At 40.6% G+C, this 13,427-nt stretch overlaps 1 protein-coding gene across 1 annotated transcript; it reads left to right on the top strand.

Moving 5' to 3' along the window:
* Positions 1-1,980: 1,980 nt before the first annotated feature.
* Positions 1,981-11,053, top strand: LOC102046462 (lipase member M). The gene is made up of 9 exons (XM_027797523.2): positions 1,981-2,092; positions 3,244-3,361; positions 4,063-4,261; positions 4,988-5,097; positions 5,821-5,957; positions 6,518-6,664; positions 7,329-7,400; positions 8,937-9,008; positions 10,173-11,053. Exons 1-9 carry the CDS (start codon positions 2,054-2,056, stop codon positions 10,404-10,406), a joined length of 1,128 nt encoding a protein of 375 aa, XP_027653324.1. The 5' UTR covers positions 1,981-2,053; the 3' UTR covers positions 10,407-11,053.
* The last annotated feature ends 2,374 nt before the right edge of the window (positions 11,054-13,427 follow it).

The following is a 13,427-nucleotide window of genomic DNA, read 5'->3' as shown; positions in this document are numbered from 1 at the left end:
GAATAAAAGAAAAAGATGTGCAACAACATCTACAGAAGTATCAAAGAGTCAGAGTTCCTTCCATCCTTTCCACGTAACATGAGAAGCTGGGAATGGAAGGTTGTTAATGAAAACTGTTGCAGGTTTATTGACAATTTCATTAGGTACGATAAGGTATATCTATGAACATATTTGTTTTCAGAATTCCTGGTCCTGCTCTGCCACTCCACAGAGGCTGGTATTCTCCTTAAAAATCCAGCAATCTGTGATATTAAAAAGAGTCTTGTTATGGCTGTGGCAGCTAAGGAGATGAAAAGCATGAGGTCTGAGAATAAAAGGAGTTGCCTTTCTCTGTGCTACCCTAGGGAAAAGCCGAAGCAGTAGCAGAAGGAATGAGGAGTGGGAAAGAAATAGATGCTTATTGCCAAGGTGTTGCATGATTGGAGAAAAAACAGTGCATGACCACTGTTTTGCTGCCGTCTTTACCCAGAACTGCTTCCAAACACCCAGGAATTGAGTTTCCATTCTTCTATCTTCTCGGTTGCTCAGCCAAATACATGATTCCTGGAACAAGGTTGGTCACAGTTTAATTTCTCTCTGACCCAAAACTGGTGAAGGCTTTGTTGAAGCTGCAAAAGACAGCATGAAACCTAGGCTTGAGAAGTTGCTTTATTATTTGAGAACAAATATATTTTGTTGTGTTGTTTTGTTTGTAACTCACATAGGTGAAAGGATGGCTATTTCTTGAAAGATTCTTTTGGCTAAAGAGAAGTAGCATGACTCATCTAGCCTGAATTCAGGTTACCCTGAGATAACTGGAGAGGCACAGGAAAATAGTAAGTGCAGGAATAAGATGGTAGTGGCTTTCAACAAAAGGAAAGAAAGCTAGCTCAGTTTAAAAAAGTTTTTCAAATGTCTGTTCCTTTTTCTACAAAAGAAGTCAAATATTTTTAAGATACAGATTATATCAGAACATAGTGTTAGGACGTCAGAATATAAATTGCTGTTCTGTGATAAGAAAAAAATAAGCTGTTTGTAGTATTTGGGAAAAAAAGTTATAAAGTCATCTTGACTGGGAAAATAATAAATGTAATAGATTTTTTGGCTGATTCAGTCTAGCTTAGACATCTATCACTGGGACAACAGAGGTTTAGACATGGCCTCTAGGGATCTGTGTGGTGTAGAGAATTCTAATTCAAACACTGCATTTTCTTTGAGCCAAGACTATGCAGGTGTTCACAGACTGTGGAGCTGCTATGTTGCATCTAAGCAGGCTAGTCTCCTATCAGGTTTTTTGTTCCCTATTCCCTGAACAAAACCCAGCACTCAGTCTCTAGCTAGCGTTACATTTAGCCAACCTTTCTTTTCCTTTCTCCATCCTTATTCTGTGGACTGGATAAATTCTGCCATTGAGCAGTTTTGCATAAATTAGGCTAGGCAACTACAATTAAATGCTTTATTTATGTTCCTAACTTCTTAATTAAATGATAAGTATTTTAATTTGTTTATTTTCAATTGTCTTTGTTTCTTCAGTTAGCTATCCAACATCTTGGTTGTCTCCACTTTGGAAACTTCACTGTGACAATGATTGATTCAGTCACGAGTTGCCCAATAACTCCAGTGTTCCCCAGAGTTAGCCAGAAGTGTTTCCTAATCATTCTACGGAACAAATGCGTGGTATGGTAATGCAAGTGCCTTCTCAGAACAAGGGAAATCCATTTCTCCAACAACTTTGCTCCTTTCTTTGGATTCACTGACACTTTTGTCCTGATTGAGAGCAGTATCCTGGTCCAAAGCTTAGCAGAGAATCCAGATTGCTGCCAAACTCTGGCAAAGAGGTGTTTAAAGTCAGCTTTGTTCCGTTTAATTAACAAGTAGGGAGTACCAGTCTAGCTCCATTTGGTATCAGGCAGCACTTCCCTCATCAGAAAAGTACAGAACCTGTCTGGATTACAAGTGCAGAGCAGGACTACTGACAGATGAATATGCTGTTCTATCCAGAGAGAAGATATGGCTGTGTGTTGCCGTGACGTATTTGTTTCAGGGGATTGCTTATTCAGAAGAACTCAGAAGAATGAAGAGAACTGTGGATCCTGAAGCATTTATGAATATTGTAAGTTGCTCAGTAGAGTGACCTGGGGATGGAAGGAATGCATGTCTCACAGCAGAGAGGTTTCTAGGTGTTAGATAAACTGCCTTTATTTAACCCATCCCCTCTAATCGCTCTATGTACTACAGCTTTCTCTTCTATTCTCTTCTGTCTGCATCTGTAGCAGCACGTCTTATGTTTCATAGAAATTAAGGCAAACACCTTTCCTTAGTAAATCTCCAGAGTTTTTAAATTTCCTTTGAAGTATCAGTTACCACTTTGCTATTGTTGGCACTAATCTCCTGTGTGAAAGAATGACCACTTAGAATGTCAGCATTTTATCAGCAAAGACAACTCTAAATAATTAGTGGTTTATGTTTTCTCCTTTTTTTGAATGACATGGCATAGATCATAAATGGCAAGCTTTTCAGAAGAGCACCTCTTGCCAAGCAAGCTTGTTTAGATCTTTAGTCACTCATTAAAATCTTGGGTTTTCTGTCCTGCATGACAAATTACATTGAGTAATTCTCTGAGAACAGGTTATAAAAAACAATCCTCTCTTGTAACAAAAGAAGTGGAATATTACATATCGAAAGTAATACTTATTTCAGAGCTTAAGATTGACTAAGCTAGTGATTTTCCTTTGACTATGCAAGTGGCTGATCCAGTTTTTTTCCATAATGTAGTCAGTTTTTCAGTGGTACTCATCGCATATGTGCCATTCACAAAAGGGCAGTTGTGAACCTCTCTGGATTTCTCTGAAGGTAGCTTAAATAAAATGGTTTCATTTTGCATTACAGCAGATCAGGACCCACACAGCTCCTCATCACAGCTATAGGAATCATAAGCTCCTGCTATGAGCTTGTAGTGATTCTTGTATCAGCAGAATGCAAGGGCTTGTCATGATTGTATGGCAGTAGTACAATACAGGGGTTTTATAACAGATTTTAACTGAATAGTCAAATCATGGATATAACACAAAGAATGAAGCAAATTTACTGTGGTTTTAAGGTTACAATATCCAATGTGATATTGCTTTATTTTGATGCTTAATATATGTAGACTAAATCCCCAGTTGTATCTGCTCTTTACCATTCCCTCATTGTGAATATCTTATTCATATATTTTATGAAATGGACTTCTGCAGGCAAATGCACTTGTACTTTCTCTTCTAGAATGAGCTCATTGCTTACAAAGGATACCCCAGTGAGGAGTATGAAGTGACGACAGAAGATGGTTATATTATTACCATTAACAGAATTCCTTATGGTACACAGAACCAGGGAAATCCAGGTACAGTTCTTTAATATGAGATAAAACCAGCTAAGATAGGACACATTCTTGAAAGAGATACCTTATATTTGTAAAACATCCACCAAAGCTTGTGTAAGTAGAAGAATTTCTAGCAGAGAATTCTGGCTGCTCTGAACAGTTTGCAAGATCAACTGGTCTGGTGTCAAGCATCCCTATTTCTAATGAAAATCCACTATAATACAAAGCATATACCCTCATAATAAGAGTTGGTGAGTAAAAGTAAAAAAAAAAAAGGCAAAGGCTGTAATCTGTCCTATCAGCCTGTTTAGAGAAAGCTGCTCCAGCCTCTAATTTTGCTTTGGTTTTGCTTACACCTGGTTAATATCAGTGACTGATTCATATTTTGGGTAAAGGAAACCTCTGCAAACAATCCCACACCTTCATTCTTTATATCAGTGTTGAGAATCTCAAGCTTAGGGAGTTGAGCTGTACAAACAATGACCAGTATGTGCCAGGCTAGTTTTCACTGTGTCAGGCAGATCTTTCCAGAAATCCTTACAAAACCTTAGAAGTTCTCTCTTTACAGAAAGGGATACTTAGTTATTATGATTCGTTGTATCCCTTGAAGTTGGCATAGGAACAAATCCCAATATTGAATGTCAGACAGTAATGTCCCTGAACTACCAGAAAAATGAAAAAAAAAATCATGAACTGTTGTTTGTTTCTGATTTGCTTTTCAGCTTTGAAACCTGCTGTGTTTCTCCAACACGGATTATTGGGAGACGCTAGTAACTGGGTCACAAACCTGCCCAACAACAGCTTGGGCTTCATGCTAGCCGATGCTGGTTTTGATGTTTGGATGGGAAATAGCAGAGGGAATCGCTGGTCCAGAAAACATCAAAATTATTCCATTGATCAAGAGGAATTCTGGGCTTTCAGGTAGTCAGAACCATTGAAGGTCATCTTTACTGCCCACCATTACATATTTAACTAAGCTGGCTAACCCAGGGATTTACATATGCTGGCCTTTTAAAAAGCATTCTTTACATTCACTTTTGCTGAGGTGCTCCTATACACACGTGAACTTTAATAGCGATGGAGACTACTTCCATTACTGTTAGCAGGGGTTCTTCAAACTAGAGGCGTAGCAACAGAGCAGTTCAGAGGAACCCACACAGGTCATCTCCAAGCCAATCCTCAGTTCTGGAGGCAGTTTTGGAAGCCATTTAGAAACACTCATCTGTGTATTACAATAACATGAAAATCACAGAAAGAGAAAATATGAATAATTTTTGCACTTATTTTAATGAACCTTTTAAAATAGACCTTTTCTTTAATGACAAATTGCATAAAATGTATGATTCCATGGAAGGAGCTCTCTTACTATATCACCACTTGTTCCTTCTGTGTAGACAGTTACAATTCAACCTGACACTTCTTCAAGTTATAGTCCTTCTGTTGATGTCAAGAGGGAAAATACCTCAGAAAATCTTGAGTAGTGTCTTCCCTATTCAGTTCCAGAAAAACACAGAACCTAAAATAGCTGAATGATTCACTAAATGGTTCATGATGTTTCTTTGCTGACAAGACTAATAAAAATATTAATTCAATTCAAAGTCTGATTTTTAATTTATGCATGCCTCTCCTTCAATCTCCTGCCTGCAGTTTTGATGAGATGGCAAAGTTTGATCTTCCAGCAGCAATAAATTTCATTGTGGAGAAAACCAGACAGGAAAAGTTGTACTATATTGGCTATTCACAAGGTGCTACTATTGGTAAGTTATACACAACAGACCAATGTTTTAGGAAAACAAGAATAAAATGTGATTTGAGGTACTGAGATACTGAATGTACCTGGGGTTTTCATTAATTCTTTGCAGGTGTGAAAAACACAGGATAAGCTGTTTTCAGCATGTAGGCATTTTTAATTTAATATAAAGAGCATAAAACATAATGGGCCAAATGCACTGTTTCTGTAAGTCTGTCAGCTTAGAATTATACTGGAAATTATTGTGGGCCATGCAAATTGTTTCTTTCCAAGATGCAAGGGCATGTCCAACAGCAGCTGGTCAATTGACCAAAATAAACAAAATAGGAAGATGAGAGTACAGAAAGAGAAGTTGGTCAGTTTGGGCAGGACACACACAAAAAGAAAAGAAGAAATTGGATCAACCAAAAGAAAAACATCTGCTCCTCCCTATACTATATGAAATGCATGAATGTACATCAGAAGTGTGCATTTTTGTTTAAATTGGTTTGGAATAAAGCTGCAGAGGCAAAATATAGAAAAAAATCTCTGTCTGAAGAGGGAAATAAAACTACAAGCTGGTAACATATGGAGAAGAGGGTTTTCACAAAAATCTAGGCTGAACCATAGTCTCTAAACACCAAAAAAAGTTGCTTGTAGGTTTAAAATTGCAGAATAGAATTTATAAATACTGAAAATAGTCTAACATATGAATAATAATTTTCTGAATTCCTCTATTTTGTTTCCTCAGCTTTCATTGCATTTTCAACAATGCCAGAGCTGGCTCAAAAAATCAAACTCTATTTTGCGTTGGCACCTGTCACTACTATTAAATATGCTAGAAGCCCAGCAACAAAACTCCTCTACCTTCCTGAAAAATTGCTCAGGGTATGTGATATCTTGGTTTCAGTTGTTTAACCATATACTTGTTTGTTCAGCTCTTAAAATGGATAAACAGAAAGTATAGGGTTTTATGAAGTCTACTCATTTGCATGTGGGTAGATTTACCTTATGACTGAAGCCTTTGGAAGTTCAGACTGGACATTAAGAAAAACATTTTATCTCTGGCAACAGTGCAGCACTGGGGCAGGTCACCCAGAGAGGTACAGAGATGCTGATCCTCAAAGGTTTCCAAGATTCCTGTAGACAAAACCACAACTGATGTGCAAGCTTAGAGCTAAACTATGAATTGGAGTTAACATTTAACATATCTCTTTATTAAAAGTGATGTAACACAAATTGAGTAATGCCTGAGCAGGCTGATGCAATGCAAAAACACCTAATTTCTCTGTTGTTTGTGGGAACATCATCTGGCAAATTAAGAAAAAGCAAGTGAGAACCACTGAAATTACTGGAGAAGAGGAACAGGACACAAGCACCTTTTGTAACACAACAGCACAATGTACAACTATACATTCTTAAATGAATATTACCTTTGTATTTCACAGGGTTTGCTAGGCAAAAGAGAATTTCTTCCCCAGACTGAATGTCTAAGAAGGCTAATAGCTCCCGTCTGCAGCCACCGAGCTTTTGCCCAGCTTTGTAGAAGTGTCTTCTTCAGTCTGGGTGGCTGTAACCTGAAAAACATTGACATGGTATGTATGACTCTTAGCAGCTTTACTAAGAGTTTAAGCTTCTGTTCCCAAAACTTACCTTCTATCCTGTGGCATGAATTCTGAATTTCTATTAGTCAACATCATATTGCAGGGAACAGTCCCCACTGCTGGACAGCAATATCTGCTGGTTGCCCTATCACTGGGCAGGGGACCACTGCCTCAATCCTCAGAAGGGCACTTGGCACCATCCCTAAAATCAACAGCTGCTCAAAGCCCCCAAAACTCTGCGGTCTGCCTTCTGCCAAACCCCACCTAGGGCACCGTCCCCTGGTTCATACTGTGACTACTTCACATCTTCAGTATGCTGGCACACCACAGAAGGAGAAATAAAACCTCTATCTGTTTCATGTTTCCAGGACCTCTTTGCAATGGAGAAAGGAACACATGTATTCCCCTTGCCTTCCTCCTCCATGCCTTGGACGATCAGGGATGTGCTCAGAGGCACAGGATACCTCAGGAATACCTGAGAGAGAGTTGGCAGACACAGGGGGCTAAGACATGCTTAGGCACCTCATGCTACACACAGCTCATGCCACTCAATTTACGTTGGTTTTACTGATACATGACACAGCTGTGGCAGGCATCTTGATGTACATCTGAACAGAAGGGAGGAAGACAACACTCACTAAATATTTTCTTTCAGAACCGAATCAACGTGTATATTGCCCAAACCACCTCTGGAACTTCCGTGCAGAACATACTCCACTGGAGTCAGGTACTAGCAAACTCGTGGAAGACAAAATAGGTATTCACTTCTGGCTGAACGTTACAGAGGGGGTATAGCTGATCTCCTGTGGAGAAGCCATTGCTAACTTCTTGGAAACACATGCAACTTGTGGTTTACAATTGAAATCTCAGTTCAAAGCACTACTTTTCATTGAACCTTGTTTTTCCAGCAGGATAGAAATACCCTGTGTGATACAGGTACATTTGAAGCCAACAATGAAATGCTGTATTTGTGTAAAAATATGTGTGCTGGAAGCTGAGTATGTGGGTGTATGTATCACTTTTCTTATTGTGTATCCAGTAGCTTTTATAAATTATGCCCACTGCTCTGTACAGAGCTTACCTTAAGAAATCAGTTTTGTTTCCAATGTGCAGGTAAGAAATGAGCAACACATTGGCTGCTTTGTAAAGTATCAAATTTTACTAGTATTTTAACTTATTGCTTTCAAAGCTATCAGTTTCTGGACAGCAATAGAACTATAAATAGTAAACTATTTATTAGACTTGTTATATCCCTTACTTACAAGGTACTGTCACAGTGCATCCTCATCAGCAGTGCTGATGAAATCTGCCTTTCTGTCTTGGGGCTCACACTTTGAGGATTCGTGAAGTCTGGGCTCAGTCACAGAAGCTGCTGCATGCAAGGCAGGTTCCCCGGCAGCTCTGGAGGCTCTGGAGCAGAGCAGAAAGCAGCTGCAAGCACAGTGAGCTTGCAAGAGTGTTAATGCATTTTTCAACACTGCAAACACATAGATGAGTTCGAGTGACACCTGCACAGGCATTTGCTCAAAATCAAACAATACTTTTGGCTGTGAATTTACATAAAATACTAGATTTGATTAAGCTGTTTTTGTAACCAAGGCCTGGACCTGTAAAGAAAAAGGGTTACAAAGGCACAGTGGGGGGAGCTCTGCAAATTGACTCAGGTTTAATTCAGCATCCAGCCACAGACTGGCAAGTACAAACATGCAGGGGTAATACTCCTAAGCCTTCATTGTCATTACTTTTATTACTGTTAAAGGAGTTAATAGACACTTCCCCTCCAATATTAAGATCCCACTGATGGTGTCTCTCCTAGCAGTAACAACCCATGCTGTAGGCAAAGCCAAGGAATGCAGGGGGAAAACTAGAAATGGTTCCAGTTCTGTATTCAAACCAGGGAGGGAAAAGCAAACATGAAGAGCCACTCACGGAGCCGAGTGACAGCAACATGACTGTCAGAAGCAGCAGTGAGAGGAACTTGCTGGAGGTTGTTAACAGCAATTTTACAAAGTAGAACAAACTGCCTATGAGAGCATCCCAGGGTGTTTCTGCAGGAGCCATGGGTTTTTTTGGTTCTGACAAAAAATATTGACTCCTTTTCACTGATTGAGACTTGTAATTAATTTACTGCTGGCTCTTTCATATCTCTTAGAAGAACTTTTGTTCAGGCTTTAGATTGGAGTCAGAGGCTTAGCAGGGAAAGAATGCACAAACTTCCTGAATGCTAGCTTTGTAACTCCCCTTCTCTTGTTCATCCTTTTAGGAGGCCCACTCGGGGCAGTTCCAAGCTTATGACTGGGGCAGTTCAAAGAAGAACATGGAAAAATACCAACAGGTATATTTTGGTGAAACAACGTTACCACCCTTGGACAACACAGAAACACACAGGAAGAAAGCAAGGATGTAGCAGCAGACACATTTTCAGAATACAAGTAGATGAAAGAATTACTACTTTCCAGTTTGGAAGTCAACATAGAAAGCATGCAAGCAAAGTGGAGGGTGGGGACCAAAACTTTTCAATTTAATTATAAATAGGAATAAAGTGAAGTAAGGGTAGGAAACATCAAAAATTAATTTTGAAAAAGAAGAGAACATCTAATGGATAAGAGCAAACAGGCATCTTGCCTGCTCACATGATTGAAACAGTTACAAAAGCATGAGAGCCCAGGGAAACAATAGTATGAAGAGGGCAACTGGAAGGCTAATAGCTACCCCTAGATTCTGGCACCCAGAGACAAAAGGGCTTTGTCCTCAAGCAGTCCCTGAGGAACCCCTTCTCCGTTTAAGACTCTAGTCCCATCCTTGACCTTCCTACCCTTTAGGTCTCCATAACAGCCCATCATTATGAATTACATGTTTTAATGAGGCCTTCCATGAAACGCAACTTCCTTTGGTTAGTTTTGAATTTGCTTGACCCTGGAAAGTCACTGGATGCCTTCTAGGTTTCGAGTTATGAGAAGCAATGGGATAATGACTTCCTGTGCTCTTATTCACACCATTGTGACCGCATAAACCTGTTTCCTGTCCCTGCTCCGGCCTCTATTTTCCAAACTCAGGAGTCCTGAGCTACTTCCTCTCTCCTCCTACAGAAGTGACGCCATGCTCCTTTTCATCCTTGTCACACATTGCGTTTTCTAACTAGACTGTGTATGTCTTCTGGGGCTGACCAGTACTTCAAAAGGACCAAGATGGAGGTTTATCCAGAGGCATCCTGACATCTTCTGTCTTGTTCCAGGTTCCTGCCCTATGGATTCCTAGCTGAGAGGGCAAAGGCCCAACTGTAACTCTTTGTCAACTCAGCTGGCATTTTTCCTTTGGCTGTGCTATCAGCTGGGTCATCCCTACGAGCACAGGCAGAAAAGCCAAGCGAGGGCACTTCCTTCCTGTTTGGTTTAGGCACCTCCACTTTGAACAGTGCCAGAAGAAAGCCCCAAATGCATGTTTAAAGTTTGCTGTGCTTTCCTGGACATTCATTCCCATACTGCTTGATGTTTTTCAGGCTACTCCTCCTCCCTACAACGTAGAAGAGATGACTGTACCAACTGCAGTATGGACTGGGGGTCAAGACTGGCTTGCAGATGCCAAGGATGCAGCCATTTTACTGTCTCAAATCAAAAGGCTCATCTATCACAAGAGGATTCCTGAATGGGCACATCTGGATTTCCTCTGGGGATTGGATGCACCTTTGCGCGTGTACAGTGAAATTATTGATCTGATGCAGAAGCATCCTTAACCCACAACCAGTAGCCATACCTGACTCATTCAGTGATACTTGCTTTCACTCGGTATGAACAAAACCTTCTGCATCGGCTGGTTTCTGCTGGAATCAGATAAAGGGTTCCTCCTGGCACTATTTTCACACCATATGTCAATGCAATGCTTTTTGCATCTTGGTAGTGCACTTCATATTTTCTGGTAACCTGGTGGGTCAGTAATCACTTTCTATTTGATACAGCTTAGATTTTGCAATAACAATACTACACTAACAGAAGACAGGGTTTTCTGCTCTCTTCTTTAGATCCTAACAGTAATGAAAGCTCTGACTTGTTCTGGATACAGTCAGTAATCTCAAGACATTTTCCATTCTTCATATAATTTCTCAGTTTATTGGGTTGGCAGTTAATGAAAGGCATAGTGTAAGCCAAGACTAATTCTAACAGTTATGGTATTGATTAATTTTATTATTAGATGAGACAACGACCAGAAAGTAAAAACTGAGTTCGCACAAAAAAATCACTCCTGAAAAAAAGATGGTTTGTCTTCATTTGAAACAGGGCTGCTTACTTTTTTCATACAAGGGACACAGGGAGGGTAGGCCCAGCAGAAAACAGTAGCCAGTGTCATGGTTCAAGCACACACCTGCATGATGGGAAGCTTGGGTTCAGGGCCCCCCACCCCGAGATAGAGAAATCTTGGCACATCCAATCCCTGCTGACAACACTTTTGGAATCTGTGTACATGAACTCTCCAGGGTGGGAGAAAGGAGCTGATTTCATCTTGGCGATGACAGCACTTCAATGGGACATTTTGGTTCAAAGTTACACTCAAAGAATGTGGCAAGAACCTCACATCTGCTATTTCACATGGAAGATGCTGGCTACCACAGAGCTGAGCTGTTCTAAACCTTCATCATGGCTCTGGAAAGCCTCTTTGGGGTTTAAATACTAAAATAAAAAGTACCCAAACATCACTAGAAAGAATCCATGTTCTCCTCCCCATGGCCATTTAGAGGACTTTGCCCATCAGTGGGAAGGGCTCCTTTGAAAACAGTACTGAAGAAACTGTTATCCGATTTATTTCCTGAGGGAACTCTGGCTCTACCAATCTTGTTTCAAATGGGCAGCTATTGCACATAGACACTCACTTGAAGGGTAGCCTCCATCCTTGCTAGGTTACAGCATCACAGTTCACCATCCCTCCACAATGACATGCCGTTAGCTTCACCATGAAAAGAAACACAGTGCATTTAGGGGTTTCCTTTCAGCATGATACCCTTCTCCATTTGAAGCAAACGTCAACGTGGGTCAAGTCTGGAATGCTATCCAGGGCAGGTGCAGCTGTTACACTAAGACAGTTCACTGGTGACACTATATGAGCAAAGGGTCAGTGTCTCACTTTGCAAAATGGTTCATTAGCTGAACAAATTAACCATGGCTGGTGCCACTTCTGTCCCTTTCCCTTCCAAGGCAAACAACAGGCCTGTTTCATCTCCTGGCCCACAGCTGAAGCCAGTCCTCTTCCCTTGTGCTCCATGACTGTAAGTAGAGCTTGATCCAAACAAAACGGCTTCCCTCTAGACAAGGACATTCTTTACACCCGATACAAGTTCCTGGGGACAAATACCCTCCAGAAAGTCAGCCCTTCAACTAACTCACTGTTTGTAGGGGAAACGCAGGAGGACTTGACACCTACATTATGAATTTTTAACACTTGCAAGGGGAAATGTAATAGTAATATATCTGAAAGAAGCCAGAGTACCCCCTAAATTCACCTAGGAAAGGATTGCAGCTGTGCAGCTACCTTGCAACCTGGGAGACCATAGGGGAGGTAAGTATTGAATTTTCTGGAAAACCAGTAAAAAAGGGTTGGGCAAGCAGCAATGGAAACATCATGGGGACTGCTGATCCCACCTTGGGACATGGAGAGGGACTAGACATAGTATTGCAGAAGCACTTCTGAGTGATTCATTTATGACTTGATGAAAAATATGATTAGAGACATCAGAGCAGCTGTTTATCATGTTTTTCACTGACAAATTAACAAATTACCCTTTCCATCATCCCGAATGATGTTCTCTACTTTGTATGTAAAGCAGAACTGTTACTGTAGCTTCACTGACATCCTGTTCTTGTTTCATTCCTTTCCTTCCCCCACTACCCAAAGGCATCATATTATTTGAAACGGTGTTCCCAAGAAAACATTCCTTTCATCTGATGTTCTTCTAAATGCTCATCAGTCCATGATGAAACACAAGTTCTTCTGAAGACACTTGTGAGTTAATTGGCTGAAAAGGCTTGTCCTCACGTAGGAGGATTCTACTTTGTTTGTAGCCCAGCTGCCTAAAGACACAGAACATGTCCTTCTGCCCATGGTCATCAAGCCAATTTCAGTGAGGACTGAGCCCTCAGGCTGACTACAACTAATGCAGCAGTTAGGCAAAGATCTCCAAAGATACCATGTTTTCAGAGACGATGAAAATGGCTTGGGAGAAGCAAGAACCCTTGTTTTTTCCCTCACTGGGAGAAAGATGATATGATGTGCTCAAGCCTTCTTTAGCACCAGAGTCCCTAGAGAAGCCATATCAACTCTGAGCAACTAATCTAGAGTAAGATGGGTTTCATGCTGCTCACTGAAAAACAGAGTTAGGACAGTCTGTAGAGTTAAAGTTAACATAAACCAAATGAAGAGCAATAGCAGAGACAGTGCTCTTGAGAGTATGTTGAGAGAAGCTGGACACTTCCTCCTCTTCATCCTAAAAGATTACATTTGGAGCATTCCTAAAGTTGGGCAACAGTACAGGTCAAGGTCTATCACAGCCTCAGGAAGCTGGAACACCCAGGTCCCAGCTAAACATCCTAACCACTGATTTGTAGGTACTTCTCAGACTGTCTTGCTCCATGGTGTATTTTGGGTTTGTGAATTTAACCAGATCTTTTTCATCACAAAGATTTCCCCACTTCTGAAGGACTGCCAAATCAGCACTTAAACACGCTCTACAATACATGCTGCCAACTCATGACACTCAGAGGTACTA

Source organism: Falco cherrug, chromosome 9 (genome assembly GCF_023634085.1).
Source record: "Falco cherrug isolate bFalChe1 chromosome 9, bFalChe1.pri, whole genome shotgun sequence".
In the NCBI taxonomy this organism is placed as follows: Eukaryota; Metazoa; Chordata; class Aves; order Falconiformes; family Falconidae; genus Falco; species Falco cherrug.
Note: the sequence above shows the minus strand (reverse complement) of the source record. Positions and strands in the feature narration are given on the sequence as shown.